The sequence below is a fragment of the Marmota monax genome, unplaced genomic scaffold (genome assembly GCF_021218885.2).
Source record: "Marmota monax isolate L192 unplaced genomic scaffold, Marmota_monax_Labrador192_F-V1.1 WCK01_AAM20220418_F8-fsc00145, whole genome shotgun sequence".
NCBI lineage: Eukaryota > Metazoa > Chordata > Mammalia > Rodentia > Sciuridae > Marmota > Marmota monax.
The window spans coordinates 3004516-3019483 of NW_026695201.1; the positions used below are offsets into that span (position 1 = coordinate 3004516).

Genomic DNA, 14968 nt, shown 5'->3' on the forward strand with positions numbered 1-14968 from the left:
AGCTTCCATTTTCTGTCCATAAATGCTCTCTGGACACAGTGCAGAATGGAGTTTCTCTGAACGTGTTCTGGTCCTGAGGGCTGCCCAATTCACAGATTATTCTCTGCTCAGTTAAACTGTCAAATTTAATTTGTGTAAAGATTTTCTCTTAACAACAGTAAATCATGGAAAACATGCAATAAACACTTGCTTGTGCCAGTGAATATTATCCCCATTTTAAAGATAAGGAAACCAAAGAATATAGCATTTAAGTAATTTGCCTAAGCTAAAATGGCCATTGAGAGATGGAACCTAAAATCAATAAATGGGATGGATTCAAACTAAAAAGCTTCTTCTTAACAAAAGAAACAATCAGTGAGGTGAAGAGAGAGCCTACCATTTGGGAACAAATTTTTACCACACACACATCAGATAGAGCACTGATCTCTAGGATATATAAAGAACTCAAAAATCTTAACATCAAAAAAACAAATAAACCAATCAATAAATGGGCCAAGGAACAGAACAGACGCTTCTCAGGAAAAGATATTCAATCGATCCACAAATATATGAAAAAAATGTTCAACATCTCTAGCAATTAGAGAAATGCAAATCAAAACTACTCTAAGGTTTCATCTCACTCCAATCAGAATGGCAGCTATTAAGAATATAAACAACAGTAAGTGTTGGTGAGGATGTGGGGAAAAGGCACACTCATACATTGATGGTGGGACTTCAAATTAGTGCAGCCAATATGGAAAGTAGTATAGAGATTCCTTGGAAAACTGGGAATGGAACCACCATTTGACCCAGCTATCCCACTTCTCATTCTACACCCAAAGGACTTAAAAATAGCATACTACAGGGACACAGCCACATCAATATTTATCGCAGTACAATTCACAATAGCTAAACTGTGGAGCCAACCTAAATGCCCTTCAGTAGATGAATGGAGAAAGAAAATGTGGTATATTTACACAGTGGAATATTATTCAGCATTAAAAGAGAATAAAATCATGGCATTTGCAGGTAAATGGATGGAGTTGGAGAAGATAATGCTAAGTGAAGTTAGCCAGTCCCAAAAAAACAAATGCTGAATGCTTTCTCTGATTTAAGGATGCTGATTCATAATGTGGTTGTGGGGGATGGGACACAGGACGATTAAATGAACTCTAGAAAGGGGAGCAAGGGGAAGGAAGGGGGCATGAGGGTAGGAAAGATAGGAAAGACAGTAGAATGAGATGGGCATCATACCCTAAGTACAGGTATGAAGACACAAATGGTGTGACTCTACTTTGTGTACAACCAGATATGAAAAATTGTGCTCTATGTGTGTAATATGAATTGTAATGCATTCCACTGTCATTATAACAAATTAAAAATTTTAAAAGTAAAAAAGCATAATCAATTATAATTAATGGAGCATTTAAAAGTTTCTTTTTTGTAAGAAAAAAAAAGAGATAGAACCAATGAAGAAACTCAAAAATCAAGTTTGATATTTTAAAAGGAACGCCTTAAGAAACTACAAATGAGCTGTGCAAATGTACAGTACAGACCTTCAGTAGTCCTTCTTAGACCTTGAACATGAGAAAAAATGTATTGGGCAAGACTAAGTCTTGGTTTCTTTTGGAAAGGGGGATGACCTGGGGAAACTTTCCTGTCCCATAGCCTGGCTCCTCCTGGGTCTACACCTAAAAGACTTAAAAACAACATACTACAGGGATACAGCCATACCATGTTTATAGCAGCACAATTCACAATAGGATATATAAAAAATATCTTGATAAGAGTGGGGCTGGGGTTGTGGCTCAGTGGTAGAGCACTTGCCTAGCATAGCACATGCAAGGCCCTGGGTTCGATCCTTAGCACCACATACAAATAAATAAATAAAATAAAGGTATTGTGACCATCTACAACTAAAAAAAATAAATATTTTTTTAAAAAAAAAGAGTGGATCTAGTTCTGGCACCAAAAAGACAAAAGTCAGAGACTCTGGGAATCAAAGCTCAGCTTGCTTTGAGATGAGCCTGTCCCGGCTCCTGCAAAACTTCACAACATTTTGACTTGAAACTGCAGTATAACATGCCCTGGCTGAAAAAAAATCAAAGTCCATTCCCAATGACCATCAACCCTTTGCATGACCTCCAGGCGGGTTCACCCACCATGTTGTTACTGGTCTTCTGAGTCTGAATTCCCACCCAGCACCCACTCTGGTTGCTTGAAGGTGAAGAACCTCTTAACAGAGGCGCTTCCATTTGTCTCCATGGTACTGTTAGGACTTTGAGGGGACAATCTTACTGTTCCCCCTGTACAGAATGAACTGAGAAATAGACACTCAAGGATCACGGCATCATCGGCCTTGTGGCCAACAAAGCTGGATTTGAAGAACCCAACTTGGATGTAAAATAAGCATGGCCATCCTAAAACATTCCCCTTCCACATTTAAGCTTCAAGGCAAAACCACAAGACTCTTCATCTGCTTTACACCTGGTGGAGAGTGAAAGATCCAGAAGCCCTAAAGGTAGCTGTCATATATGTGTGACATTGGGCTCCCTGGCTGGACCAGACTTGGGACATGACACCAGGTCCAAGGGGAGGAGCCAGTCTATGGGACAGGAAAGATTCCCCAGGTCAACCCCTTCTCCAAAAGAACCCAAGACTTAGTCTTGCCCAATTATACTAGTGTTATTAAGTGTGTCCTCCCCAGTACTCTTGAGTCATCCCTTCAAGAGATGTGAAGACACACATACCTAAAACTCAAGGACATACCTAAGAGTCAAGGACAATTGACAGAAATTTGTGGAGGTGAAGGGCCCCTTAAAGGGGAGTTGCAAGAGGTCAGTCCTGGAGCTAAATAATTAGCAACTCTGAGTATAACCAAAAATCCAGCAGTAAGCTAGCTAAGGTTCAGAGAACCTAAAAGTGGTCAGGTAAACAGGAAGGGACATTCACATTATATCTAAACAAATAGCAAGATCAAAGAGTACTAAAATATATAAGCATTTAAATCAAACAATTGAAAAAAATTACTTAAAAAGATTAATACAGGAAATTTTAGAAAACTTTAGACAGCAATTGCATGCATTAATCTCTTAAGTGAATTGAAGCAAAAAGAGACTTGATGAAAGATGAGAGTTGGAAAAAAATGCCAAATCTAAAAAGAACTTAAGGCAACTCAAAACGCATTGCAGAATTTAAATGGCTTTAGAAATAGTAAGTCTCCCAATCTACAAAGTAAAAAATCAGTAATATGGAGGACAATTTTGAAAAAAAACTCTCCCAAAATATAAGGATAAAAGACAGAGATAAATGTGATCTTAGTGGTGTTAAATGAAAAGGAAAAACAATGGAAATTTCACATAATGAAATTTGGCCATCCTGAAAGAAAAAAAAATAGAATAAATTAAACAGAAACAACAACAACAACACATTTCTTAAATTTTTGGATCTTCAAATTGAAAAGATTAAAGAAGTAAAGATGATTCTAATTTATAATGATCACATCCTGATGTTGGGACTGAATGCTGGAAAAATTATATTCCCGTGTCCTTTAGTTAATGCAATAAAGCACAATAAATTGTGGTGAGTGTATCTATTAAGACAAACGAAATTTTTGGCAGGACTATAGTTAGAGGCATGCAATCTTTTAGAAGAAAAGGTTGGCTTTTTTTTGCTCTTAAACAGACACATAAATGCAATGCTCCCAGCCTTGTCCAAACATTGGAATCACTTGGAGAGCTTTTAAAAACACAGATGCTTGGTTCTGACATCCAGAAAATCATATTTAATTGGCCTTTTGTGTTACCTGGTGATTTTAAGGCGCAGCCAGGAGTGGGATGCTCTGTGTCATACTGTATACTAGGCTTAACAGAGTAGATGCAGAGGAGGGGAAATACAACACCCGTTGCAGGGCACGAGAGCCCTATATGTGGACTAAAAAGATCAGACCAGACAGGAAAATGTAAGGTGTGGTCCCCAAGATGCACCTTCAGGACCCACAGCAGGGGCTTGCTGAACACCTCACCATGTGCTCACCAGTTCAGGACATGGGGACTGAAGGTCCCATTAACATAACCATGTCGATCTGATCTGGAGTCAGCACAAAGTCTCACATGTTCACATCTCCAAGTCTCCCACCAAACTGGTCTGCATCAAAGCCTCCATCAAATAAATCTTGAACCTGTCCCAGAATGGTATTTACCTCTGTCCCCACCAAGTGTCCCTTATTCAGACTCCTCTTCACTATGGGCTTCCTTTCCACCCAGAGCTCTGTGATCCCCGAAGTGTACACCCCGCTAACACAGAGGGGCAACAGTACAAGAGAATTCTTAGGAGAATGCACCAGGGATATGCTGCACCCTCCAGTCTTTTGCTTGAAGAGGTGGCTCTCATTATCTAGTATTGAGAGAAAAGGCAACCTTCCTGGGCCCGGTCCCTGTGGATGCCAAGGCACATGGGGAAGGTCTCCAGTGGATCCTTTTGTCCATAGTTAGAATCACAAAGGAATCATGTAACTCTGGGCAACACAAAGGCCTTTGTGTTCATGTTCATGGTATAAAAAAGAGAGAGAGAGAGAAAAAAAAAAAAAAAAAAAGATCATTGGGTAAGCTTGTTAGGCCACAAAAAAAAAAAAAAAAAAAAAGAATTCTCTTTCCATATCCAGAGATGTTGAATTTAGAAACCACAGACTGACCTCTTCCCCAGACCAGCTCCACACCTCAGCTGGCCCTTTTCCCTAACAGCTTGATATAATCGCAACTGCATCTGAGGATGAGATCCCAGCTCCCATCTGAAGCTGTACCTGCCTGGGAAAAAGCCCTAGGGAGACTGATGAAGACAAGAAACACAGGCAACTTCATGCTACAAGCCAGGAAACTCACGCTCCCTCCCTGCTGTCGGTGTGAGCAGAATTTGAATTATCCTCCTGAAAAAAAGTATCAGTGGCTCAGATTCTGGGTTTGGACATTTGAGATCCCTCCGTCTCAGATCTGCTCCACCTTGACCTTAAATGTGCTGTAGTCAGGTGTCTCAGCTGGTAAATGATTTTCCAAAATTGTCCCTTGGAGCCATGAATCAAAGCTCTAAGAGCAAAGAGAGCAAGATAAATCACAAAATGAGAGATCAATATGGGTTATTTATTAGAGACTCCACAGTGCCGGCTGGTGTTCCAACAGCTCTATGTGGCATGGCCCGGTAAATTAGAACCATCACAACCTGGGAAATTATGTAAAATAGGAGAGATAAAAGAGAGGCTTTATTCATAAAGAAAACCATTTAACATTACTTAGTACACTGATAAATTGGAAAATTGAGAATGTTTAAGTAAATTGTATATATATATATATATATCTCCATCCACTAACCAGAATGGATTACCACTTAAAAAGTTAGCTGTGAACTTTATGTTATAACATGTAAAAATGCTTCTGGTTAAAGAAATGAAAAACTAAGGAAAAAAAAAAACTCTAATACTTCCAAATCATGTACTACTATTAGAGGAATAATGTAGAATTTTTTTTTTCTCCTGCAACATTTCCGTAATGTGGTTGGATTGCTTCTAAAATGAAGTGTGTATGTGTCTGCGTATGTGCATGTGTGTGTGTTTAATTAAGAAACAAGGAAAAAGGGAATGAAGAATGGTAGTCCTTGAAGCTCCAAAAATTACTATTTCCTGTTATGAATAGGACACCCAATCAGAATGTGGCCATTTGGCTTTATGCCCAGAATGACTAAAACAGAGGTACAGTATCCATTAGGCAATATCCTTTAAGATATATATATATATATATATATATATATATATATATATATATATATATATATCATAATTTCATGTAAAAAGAATCTCAAGTTTATTCATTGTGATCTCATCATGAGATATTCATCTGCCTATTGATATTCAATGAGAAATTAATAATAGAGGTTATTTCTCTATTGACTAGAAGAATCAGCTCAGATGTAGGTATCATATTGTAAACACACAAAGAAAAAGGACCATTCAAATGTGAATATGGCCAGGCACGGTGGCCCACACCTGTAATTTCAGCAGCTTACGAGACTGAGGCAGGAGGATCCCAAGTTCAAAACCAGCCCAGCAACTTGGCAAGGCTCTAGGTAACTCAGTGGGACCCTGTCTTTAGATAAAATATAAAAAAGGGACTGGGGACGTGGTTCAGTGGTTAAGTGGCCCTGGTTTCAATCACTAGTTCAAAGAGAGAGAGAGAGAGAAAGAGAGAGAGAGAGAGAGAGAGAGAGAGAGATTGTTTCTAGAATGGTTTAATTTTTAATAACTTATAGTTAAATCTCTTTTTTTCCTGTACCAGGGATTTAAACCCAGGAGAGCTCTACCACTGATGCACATCTCCAACACTTTTTATTTTTGAGACAGGGTCTTGCTAAGTTGCTGAGGCTGCCTTGAACTTGCAATCCTCCTGCCTCAGTCTCCCAAATTGCTGGGATTACAGGCATGTGCATCACCCCAGCCCTGTAGTTAAATCTTTAGATCATCCTTTCCCAAACTTCTCACATCTGATTTTAAAAATATAAAACTGGCTTAATGTAACTGCTTCAAAAGCTTCTGTACTCTCAATCTAACCGCTTGTCCTTTAAAAGATATATTCATAATTTTAAACAGGTGAAAATATTGGGACAAAGAAGGAAGACAATGTTTTCTCAATACCAAAATTATCCTCTTGTTAATATCTGGGCTCCCCAGGTCAGTCCAAAGAACATGGAAAACAAGATAACGGGTGGACACTGGAGTTGTTATTGATTTCATGGATCCCACTACATTATTGGAGCTACCTCCCAAATGGACAAACTGAGCAAGTCTTAAAGAGAAAAGGAGGGAGATCAGGAGAGCAAGAACTAAAGCAAGAGAGAGAAAGAATCTGAGAGACCTGCCCTCTGAACCAGTTCACAGCCTCCCCCTCGTTCCAGCCATCTGCCAACACCATCCTGTAACTTCTCCCGTCAATCACAGAGCCCTGGGTGCTTGCAATGCGACCTCCCCCTTCCCTCAGGTAGGTTGCATTGGAGGCCCCTCTCTTTGCTAGTGATGTTCCAACAAAAATACTCAAGGATCTCAGCCTTTCTACAATATGTTGGCACTTTGGTTCCTCCCCGATTTAAAGCCCCAGAAGTTCAGACAAACACCACAAATTGCCTGGATCCAAAGTAACAATCATAGGGAGAAAAGGAAAACATGGTTAGACAAGCAGAATGTTTGTTATCACAGCACGGCTTTATTGAATAAATAACACACTAAATACAGGGCTGTCCTTTTACTTGATTTAAGCCTAGAGCAGCTTACAACTCTAAACTCCAGTGCTGAAAGAGAGAGCTGGGCACGCTCCCCACATTCAAACCAAAACCCCTGTAACACAGGGAAAGGAGGAAGCAAGGGGCCACGTTGGTCAGAAACAACACTGTGAACTGTCAGGGACAACAGCTGTGACCTGCAGTCATTTCAAAGCTACCACTCAGCCGGGAACCGTGGCACCCCATCCTCCACTGCCAGAGACTCAGCTATACACTGTAATCACCTGAGACGCTTTAGAGATGCTCTCAACTGGTCTTGCTACCAAAGAACCTGATGTAATAATCTGAGGTGAAGCCAAGACCATGAGATTTTTTTTTAAAGCCCTCCAGGTAATTCTAATTAGCATCTGAAGTTGGGTACTGCTGGCCCACCGGGAATTCTCATGTGATCCCATGCCTTTGGTGAATGGTTCCCATGAAATGACCTCTAGGTATACAGGCCTGGGGAAGAGTTGGATGGGTCCAGGTCAAAACAGAACTTTGACAGTGTAGCACAGGCATAGGCCGCCTAATGTTATGTGGATGCTGAGGTCAAACGGGATTTCTATGTGCAAGTCATGCTACCAAACACATGAACAAAATTTTAAGTAGGAAGATTGTCAGTGCACCAGTCATGTCAGTTAACCTTCTGGATATATGGCATCCTGCAATGGCCTCCCTATATGGAAATACACACATGTCCCATACTCTGTGTCCTCAAAGGAGGCTAAGTACAGGATATGAACTTTTGCTGCACATGGTAGTAGACGAAGTGGTTAGAATTACCAGGCTCTGTGGCCAGACTGCCTCAGTTCAAATCATAGCTGAGTAAGTCAATGAACCTCTCCAGACCTGAATATAAAACAGTCTTTACTTCCTAGGGTTGTCAAATAAGTAAATATATGTAAAGGAGGTAGAACAGTGCCTAGCACATGGTAAGAGCTCAGGAAAGTGTAGGGTATTAAGATTGTCTGTGTGGGGGAGGTAGTGGCATACACCAGAAATCCCAGCATCTCGAGAGGCTGAGGCAGGAAGATCACAAGTTCAAAGCTAGCCTCAGCAATTTAGCGAGACCCTAAGCAACTTAGCGAGACCCTGTCTCAAAATAAAAAAATAAAAAGGGCTGGAGATGCAGCCCAGTGGTTAGGCACCCTGGGGTCAAATCCCTGGTAAGAAAAAAAAAAAAACAAGACTGTGTGTGTGTGAGATCTGCCCTGGGTGATTAGGCAATTATCATCCTCAGGACCATGAAGGAGCCTTAGTAGATCACTTGACTGTGTGGATGAAAGGTAAAGGGGACCTCACTGAATGCACAAGAAGCACAGGGCTACTGGGTTACCCTGAGTCTAGTTGCACTAGATCCTTCTTTAAAGATGGCCACCAACATGCCCAAACCAAAATCATTCTTTTTGGCAGACGTCATCTAATTTTTAATTGGATCACATGTAACAACTCTATGATATGACAACTCACCTGTTAACTAGGGATACATTTTCCAACAAGATTACATTCAAGTATCCACCAGTAAACTAAATTGCTTAAATTTAAATATTATAGGAATGCTTTATTAAGATTTTCTAATGTTCGCTGAATGCAAATACCAGCTATTAAAATTTTCCTGGCTAAAATTATTAGGGCCAGAGGCTGTCCAGTAGACCATGTATAGCAACGTACCGATAATTGAATTCTGAAGAAAATATTAGCTCAGCCCACATCCCTGGAGAGTTGGGATGGCCTTCTATAATTAAGACATATCTCTTGACTGGATTCTATAACTGGAAAAGAGTGTCAGTCCTCTCTTCTCCTAGTTGATGTGTCAGGGTCTATGGATCTGTCCTTATTGGACAACAGAGAATGGCTACACTCACATTTTTGCCCAAGAATATATCTCATTAACTTTTGTGCTTCTAAATGGTTATCAAACGTCAATTAGGGAAATCAATACTCATAAATTAATTACTTCAAAGATTTTCTGTTCATCCTCCTAATGTTCTGAACATAATTCTTAGCAAATCAGAGACCTTATTGCTGCCAACCCAGGCAAGTTCTAGCAAGTTGTATTTTTATGGCATATAATGTTTAGGCATGTATTAACTACAAAACAGTCAGAGAAGAAGAAACTGTTAGAAGAGCAGACCAGGGTGAATACATTCTTACGCTGAAACTGACAGCAGATTGCTGGTTCTCAATGACCTTTCGTTTTTGTTCCTCAAACTGGAATAATGATAAAGTGGAAGTATTCAAAAGCCCACAACTGACCCCACATGAATGTCCAGCTCTCTCAAAAGAAGGGCCACACTTGTCAGAGAGAACCCCTACAGGAGATTTCAAGAGACAGTAGAGTACCATGTGTAGGTTCTCACAAGACAGTAATTGTCAGTCTGAACTCACAGAGGGCCTTGGTTTCAGTAATGCATTAGAAAAGTTAGCCCCAGCTTCCAATGCAACCACCAGAAAACAGGTCCAATTTATTGGAGTAAACAGGGGCTTTATTGGCTAATGAGCCTGGGAAGTCCAGGTGCAGGTTCTTTTCCAGACAAAGCTGATTTAGAGACTCAATATAGTCAATTCTGCATCATTCTGTAAGCCTCTCGACTCTTAAAGTCCCAACATGGCATCTTTCTTCATTGTCTCCATGTGGTAACCAAGATGACTGCTAGAGGTCCAAGCTCACACCCTCTTAGTTTGGAATTCCAGAAAGATGTTGCCTCCTGAAGTCCATAAGGCAATCCTCGGAAAGACTAATTTGTCCTGTTTGGAACACAGAAACAACCAAAAACAACCCCTCCCTAGGGAAGTGAGTCATTGATACTCTGATAGGACAGCTTGGGTCACAAGCCCACTCTGGATACCTTGGTGGAGGCACTCACAGCTCCACACATGGAGTAGGAAAAGAATTTCCCAAAAAAAAAAAAAAAAAACATAAAATCAAGAAAACATTGTAAGCAAATAAAACTATTGTTACATAAGTCCTAGGCAATAATAACTGAAATAACTATACCCGTGTATCTCATTTTTCCCAGGGAAGAAGCCAGGCTTTCTCTGCCATGGCAATTTCAAATGCCTTTCCCGGGCACTTTGAGAAAGTGGAGGAAATGCACAGTATTAATGGGTTTTCCACATCAGAAGACCTAGATCCATGATATAGTGATAAGCATTCTGCAAACCTCCGCTAAAGTCCTAGCTCTGAGATGGAAGAGCCCTGTGAACGCGGGCAAGTACCTTCTACTTTCTGGGGGACCCTGGGTAGGAATTCCCATCTCAGAGATGTACTTGCCCTGCGACTTTTTAAAAATTCCCTTCTCCTTTCTGTGGGTATCAATTTTCTCATCCATTTGAGGGTAAGAGATGATTTCTGAAATCCGTTCACTTAAAAAATAAATATGCAAACAAAAAACATCTACAATCGTGATTCATCTGGACAAAGCTCCCCAGTGTGGTTCACAAGCCCCCAAGCCAGACAATTCAATTCTGTCCTCTGGTGCAGAGGAAGACAGAGCAGAAAAGCAAAGGTTTATGTTCAGAGAGCAGACCTTCAGCAAGTATGGGGGGCAAAGGTCCTTAGCGACAGACAGGGGGCCACGAGGTGTGGTCACCAGCATCCACATTCAGGACTCACGGCCACAGCTGGGGCTTGACGAACACCTCACCATGAGCTTCATATGTCAGTGCTTTCCAGTCCAGGACATTAGGACTGAAGGTCCCACCAACATACACCATGTTGATCTGATCTGGAGTCAACACGAAGTCCCACATGTTCACATCTCCAAGGTCTCCCACCAAAGACTGGCTTGCCTCAAAGCCTCCGCCAAATGAATCTTGATCCTGTCCCAGGACGATGCTTGCCTCTGTCCCCACAGAGTAGCCCTTATTCAGGCTCTTCCTCACCATGGGCTTCCCGTCTACCCAGAGCTCTGCGATCCCTGTGATGGACTCCCAGCTGGTACAGATGTGTACTGGAGCCATAGTAACTTCAGGAGCCTTGAAAAATATTTCAGACCCACCCACTGAAAGAAGATATCCTCTATTGAACGACCAAAATATGAGGATATCATTAAATTGTTTCTTGGTAGCGAAAGAGAAAATACTGTATCCTCGGGTCATGGCCAGTTCCGTGTAGATGTGGAAGCACACGGTGAAGGCTTTCAGTGGCTCCTTTAAATGGGCTTTCAGGGATACATAGGAATCATCCGACACTTTGGGAAACACAAAGGCCTTCCTAGACATGTCTGTGAGACAGAAAACCAATGAGAGATGAGAAGTTCCTCAGATCACAAAGATCTGTCCCTCTTTTACAAATGCAGCTTGGGATCAAGAAGCAAACCCACCATTTCCCCAGCTCTCCTCTCCCCAGCCCCCACCCTCTCTTGCATATGGAATGTTCCTCTGAATTCCATTTGTATAATCTGAGGCCCCATCCCATCCCTACCCCTCCCATCACATATCTGACATAGTCTGTGGAACCTCCTACCTTTCTGGCCAAAAGCATTAGAGAAGCCAATCAACACCAGGACACACCATAACAGCTTCTCCATGGTCATTCCCTGCTGCCTAAGCTTCTAGGATCTGGGTTCACCCCCCCTAGAAAAAGTGTTTGTCTGAAAACTCAGGAACTAGAAGTCCTAGGTTCCTCACCGCAGGCCTGCTCTATCCCACCTGGATTTATATCCTTAGCAGAACAGGGATTCTGTGCCACTTTGTAAATGATTTTCTAACACTGCCTCTGGGACAAGTGTCAGGGCTGTGGGAGGAAGGGAAGCCAGATCATTCCGGAACAGAGAAATCAATGTGGGTTATTTATTACAAACTCCTGTGACTCGTGAATCGCCAATTCTTGGTGACAGGAAAAGAATGAAGAAGCTTCTCAAGGTTCCACTGTGGCTATCCTGAGAAAATAATGGAAACTTTTAACTTAAGAGACAAGTGGCCATCTGTGTGCACATGACTGTTGCTTCTCCAACGCCAACTTCAGCCCAAGTCCGATGGAGGGAAACTGACAGCCTGTGGAGATGGATGTCATCACCAACCCTTCTCAAAATCTGCCCACTTACAGACTGGGGAAGAGGAGAGCAAACATGCCATTCCTGGAGCCAAGAGCAAACATTTCTTGGTCAACTGACTGTACTTATTAAGAGATCTCTGGTCAGGTGAGACATGTGTCTGATCCCAAATGTACCACAGTGTCAGAGCTTCTTTACACAGATTATTCTCTGCATATATAAAACGCCAGGGAGAAGTCAGGATGATCTACACTGGTCTCCATGGCTGAAGTAATTCAAGTTGTCCTTCCTCACTGCCTGGCAATCTTGCTACAGTTCCTTACTTGACTCACACTTCCAAATGACCATTTTTCTCCTTCCCCTTGTTCCTGCAATCCTCCAAATTTCATTCGTTTTTTTCACTCAAGTCATGAGTTCACCCCTTCATTGAAAAATCAAAAGCAATCAGAAAAGGACCACTATATCCTTTGTAGCAGAGGCTCCAGGCCATTCCCCAGTATCCATTCTCCACTTCTTTTTAAGAATGGCATTTGTGGGGCTGTGGTTATGGCTCAGTGATAAAGCACTCGCCTCGCACATGCAAGGTCCTGGGTTCCATCCTCAGCACCACATAAAAATAAATAAATAGTTGGGCACATGGTCACCCAGACAAGCGCTAAATGTCCCAACCTCCTTCACATCTAGGAGTAATTAAGTCATTAAATGCCAGTGTATGAGCTGGGAGCAGAATAGGAACCATATGTAGGTTGGGCCCTTACGGAGAAGATATGTGTGTTCCCTTTCACTTCCCCCATTCCCTTTGGTGAGGATTCAGACATGAGAAGCAGGAGATGAAGCACTCAGTCACCTTAAGATGAAAAAATATAAGCTGCATATTGAGCTTGGCACAGCAACAAGATAATTTGTTTTCGGGGCCACTGTATTAGTCCTAGACTGACTTCCTGAACATTTACATCAAGGGAAAATAGTCTTATCTTTCACAAAATCACTATTAATTTAGTCTTTCTGTTACTGAATCCTACCTGATATCATCATACAAATTTCCACCACAAAACCTACCAGCCTTTCTGTCTCTCTCCTATTACAAGAGATGAGCCATCCCTGTGGATATCTAAGGTCAACCTTGCCCTTCAGCAATGCAACCCAGAGCTTCTCCACCACGCAGGGAATTCTGCGCCTGGACATATCCTTAGTATCTTATGTATATATCATTAATTTCTTCATCTTTACTCAATCATTCACCCCCCAAAAAAAACAATACTGCAATGTAGCTGATATGTTAAAGAAGGAAGGAAGGGGGGGAGAGGGAAGAAAGGAAAGGGAAAAAAGAAGGAAGAAGGAAAGAATAAAAAAGAAGGAAGGAGGGAGGAAAAGATTATGTGTAGTCACAACTTCCATTTTCCCATTTCTTGATCCACCTTCGACCCATGAAAATCAGACTTTGGTTTTCCACCAGTGAAACCCACACATACAAACCCCTCTCTTTTCTTATTATTTAATAATGGATTTTCTGTTCTTCTCTTACCCTACTCCTTACTATATTCAGCAAAGTTCATATCTCTCTGTCTATCTATCTATCTATGGAATACCTACACGTTAATTCAAAAAGTGAAATAACTTTAAGGCCTTGTGCCTAAAAGAAGTGGTTTTCTGTTCGACCACTGCCCATCCTTGTCTCCCAAGTAGAGCTGAGACACTGAGTCTCTCCGGGTCTAATCTCACCTCCTCCAGCTTTACCTCAGATCTTCTGAAGTCTATTCAGCGTTTTACATGTTTCAGTTTGCTTTATGATACTTACATTTCAATGAATTTGGCAAATGGGAATACCTCTTTAACAATGCCCTGAATCCAAGACAAAGCGTGTCCAAACTTACCTCCCTTGTCCTGAAAGACACTAGCATCCTTGCTACCAGAATCCTCCCAGATAAGCTCAGGTCTTTGTGGAAAGGGCAACCTTTAAACCGAGCCACAAAAATGGAAGTGGGAGATTCAAGACTGAGAGAATGATGGTCACGACCAAATTTTGTTTTCATACATAAACTCCTAAAAATTGACTTGAACCTTTATAACCATGATAGTCCATTTTAATGAACAAATGATCTTTCAGTCTAAAAGTTTATTGATTCGCAAGTCAAAACTCCAAGATCTCCTTAGTCTGCAGATTGGACCAATTCATTCTTTTATTCACCTTCTCTCCTAACTAACTCAAGAGTGTAACTTTCACTTGGTGTTTCCTACTACCAAGCACTGTTAGAATTTCTATTCTGTTTCGCCAACAAAATTGTTACATTGGTACCATGATGTATTACTTACTCTCTATCTCTGTTCCTGTTAGTTATGTAAACTTAACAAAAGAATCTATTGAAATATTGGGCCTAAGGTCATTCACAGTAAGGAAGTAAGACTTTGAAAGGTTTCTTAAACCATGAGCACATAGTCAGATCTGTAACTTGTTTATTGGCAGAAGTATAAAGGATGTGTTGAACTAAGAGAGGTTACAAATGGGGAGACCACTTGATGAGTCTTAGTTCACTAATTCAACGAAGACAAATGTTGGAAGCATTTACCAGGGATCAGGCACTAAGCCGTTAATGTGACTAGGTTATGTTAAAGGTAACAGAGATCTAGGGAAGAGGACAGGAAAAGAGGAAGTACCAGATGGCTCTTATGATGAGTTGGTTTCAGGTATT

At 41.1% G+C, this 14968-nt stretch overlaps 1 protein-coding gene and 1 long non-coding RNA gene across 5 annotated transcripts in view; both read right to left on the bottom strand.

The window, feature by feature from the left end:
• The window catches only part of LOC124082571 (uncharacterized), a 149560-nt gene that overhangs the window by 81823 nt on the left and 52769 nt on the right, over positions 1-14968 (bottom strand). The gene's annotated exons all lie outside the window — the stretch shown is intronic.
• On the bottom strand, positions 9746-11945 carry Crp (C-reactive protein). Its single transcript, XM_046429022.2, has 2 exons — positions 11750-11945; positions 9746-11507 (listed from the first exon to the last, which is right to left on the bottom strand). The coding sequence occupies exons 1-2, from the start codon at positions 11817-11819 to the stop codon at positions 10894-10896; spliced, it is 684 nt and encodes a 227-aa protein (XP_046284978.1). The 5' UTR covers positions 11820-11945; the 3' UTR covers positions 9746-10893.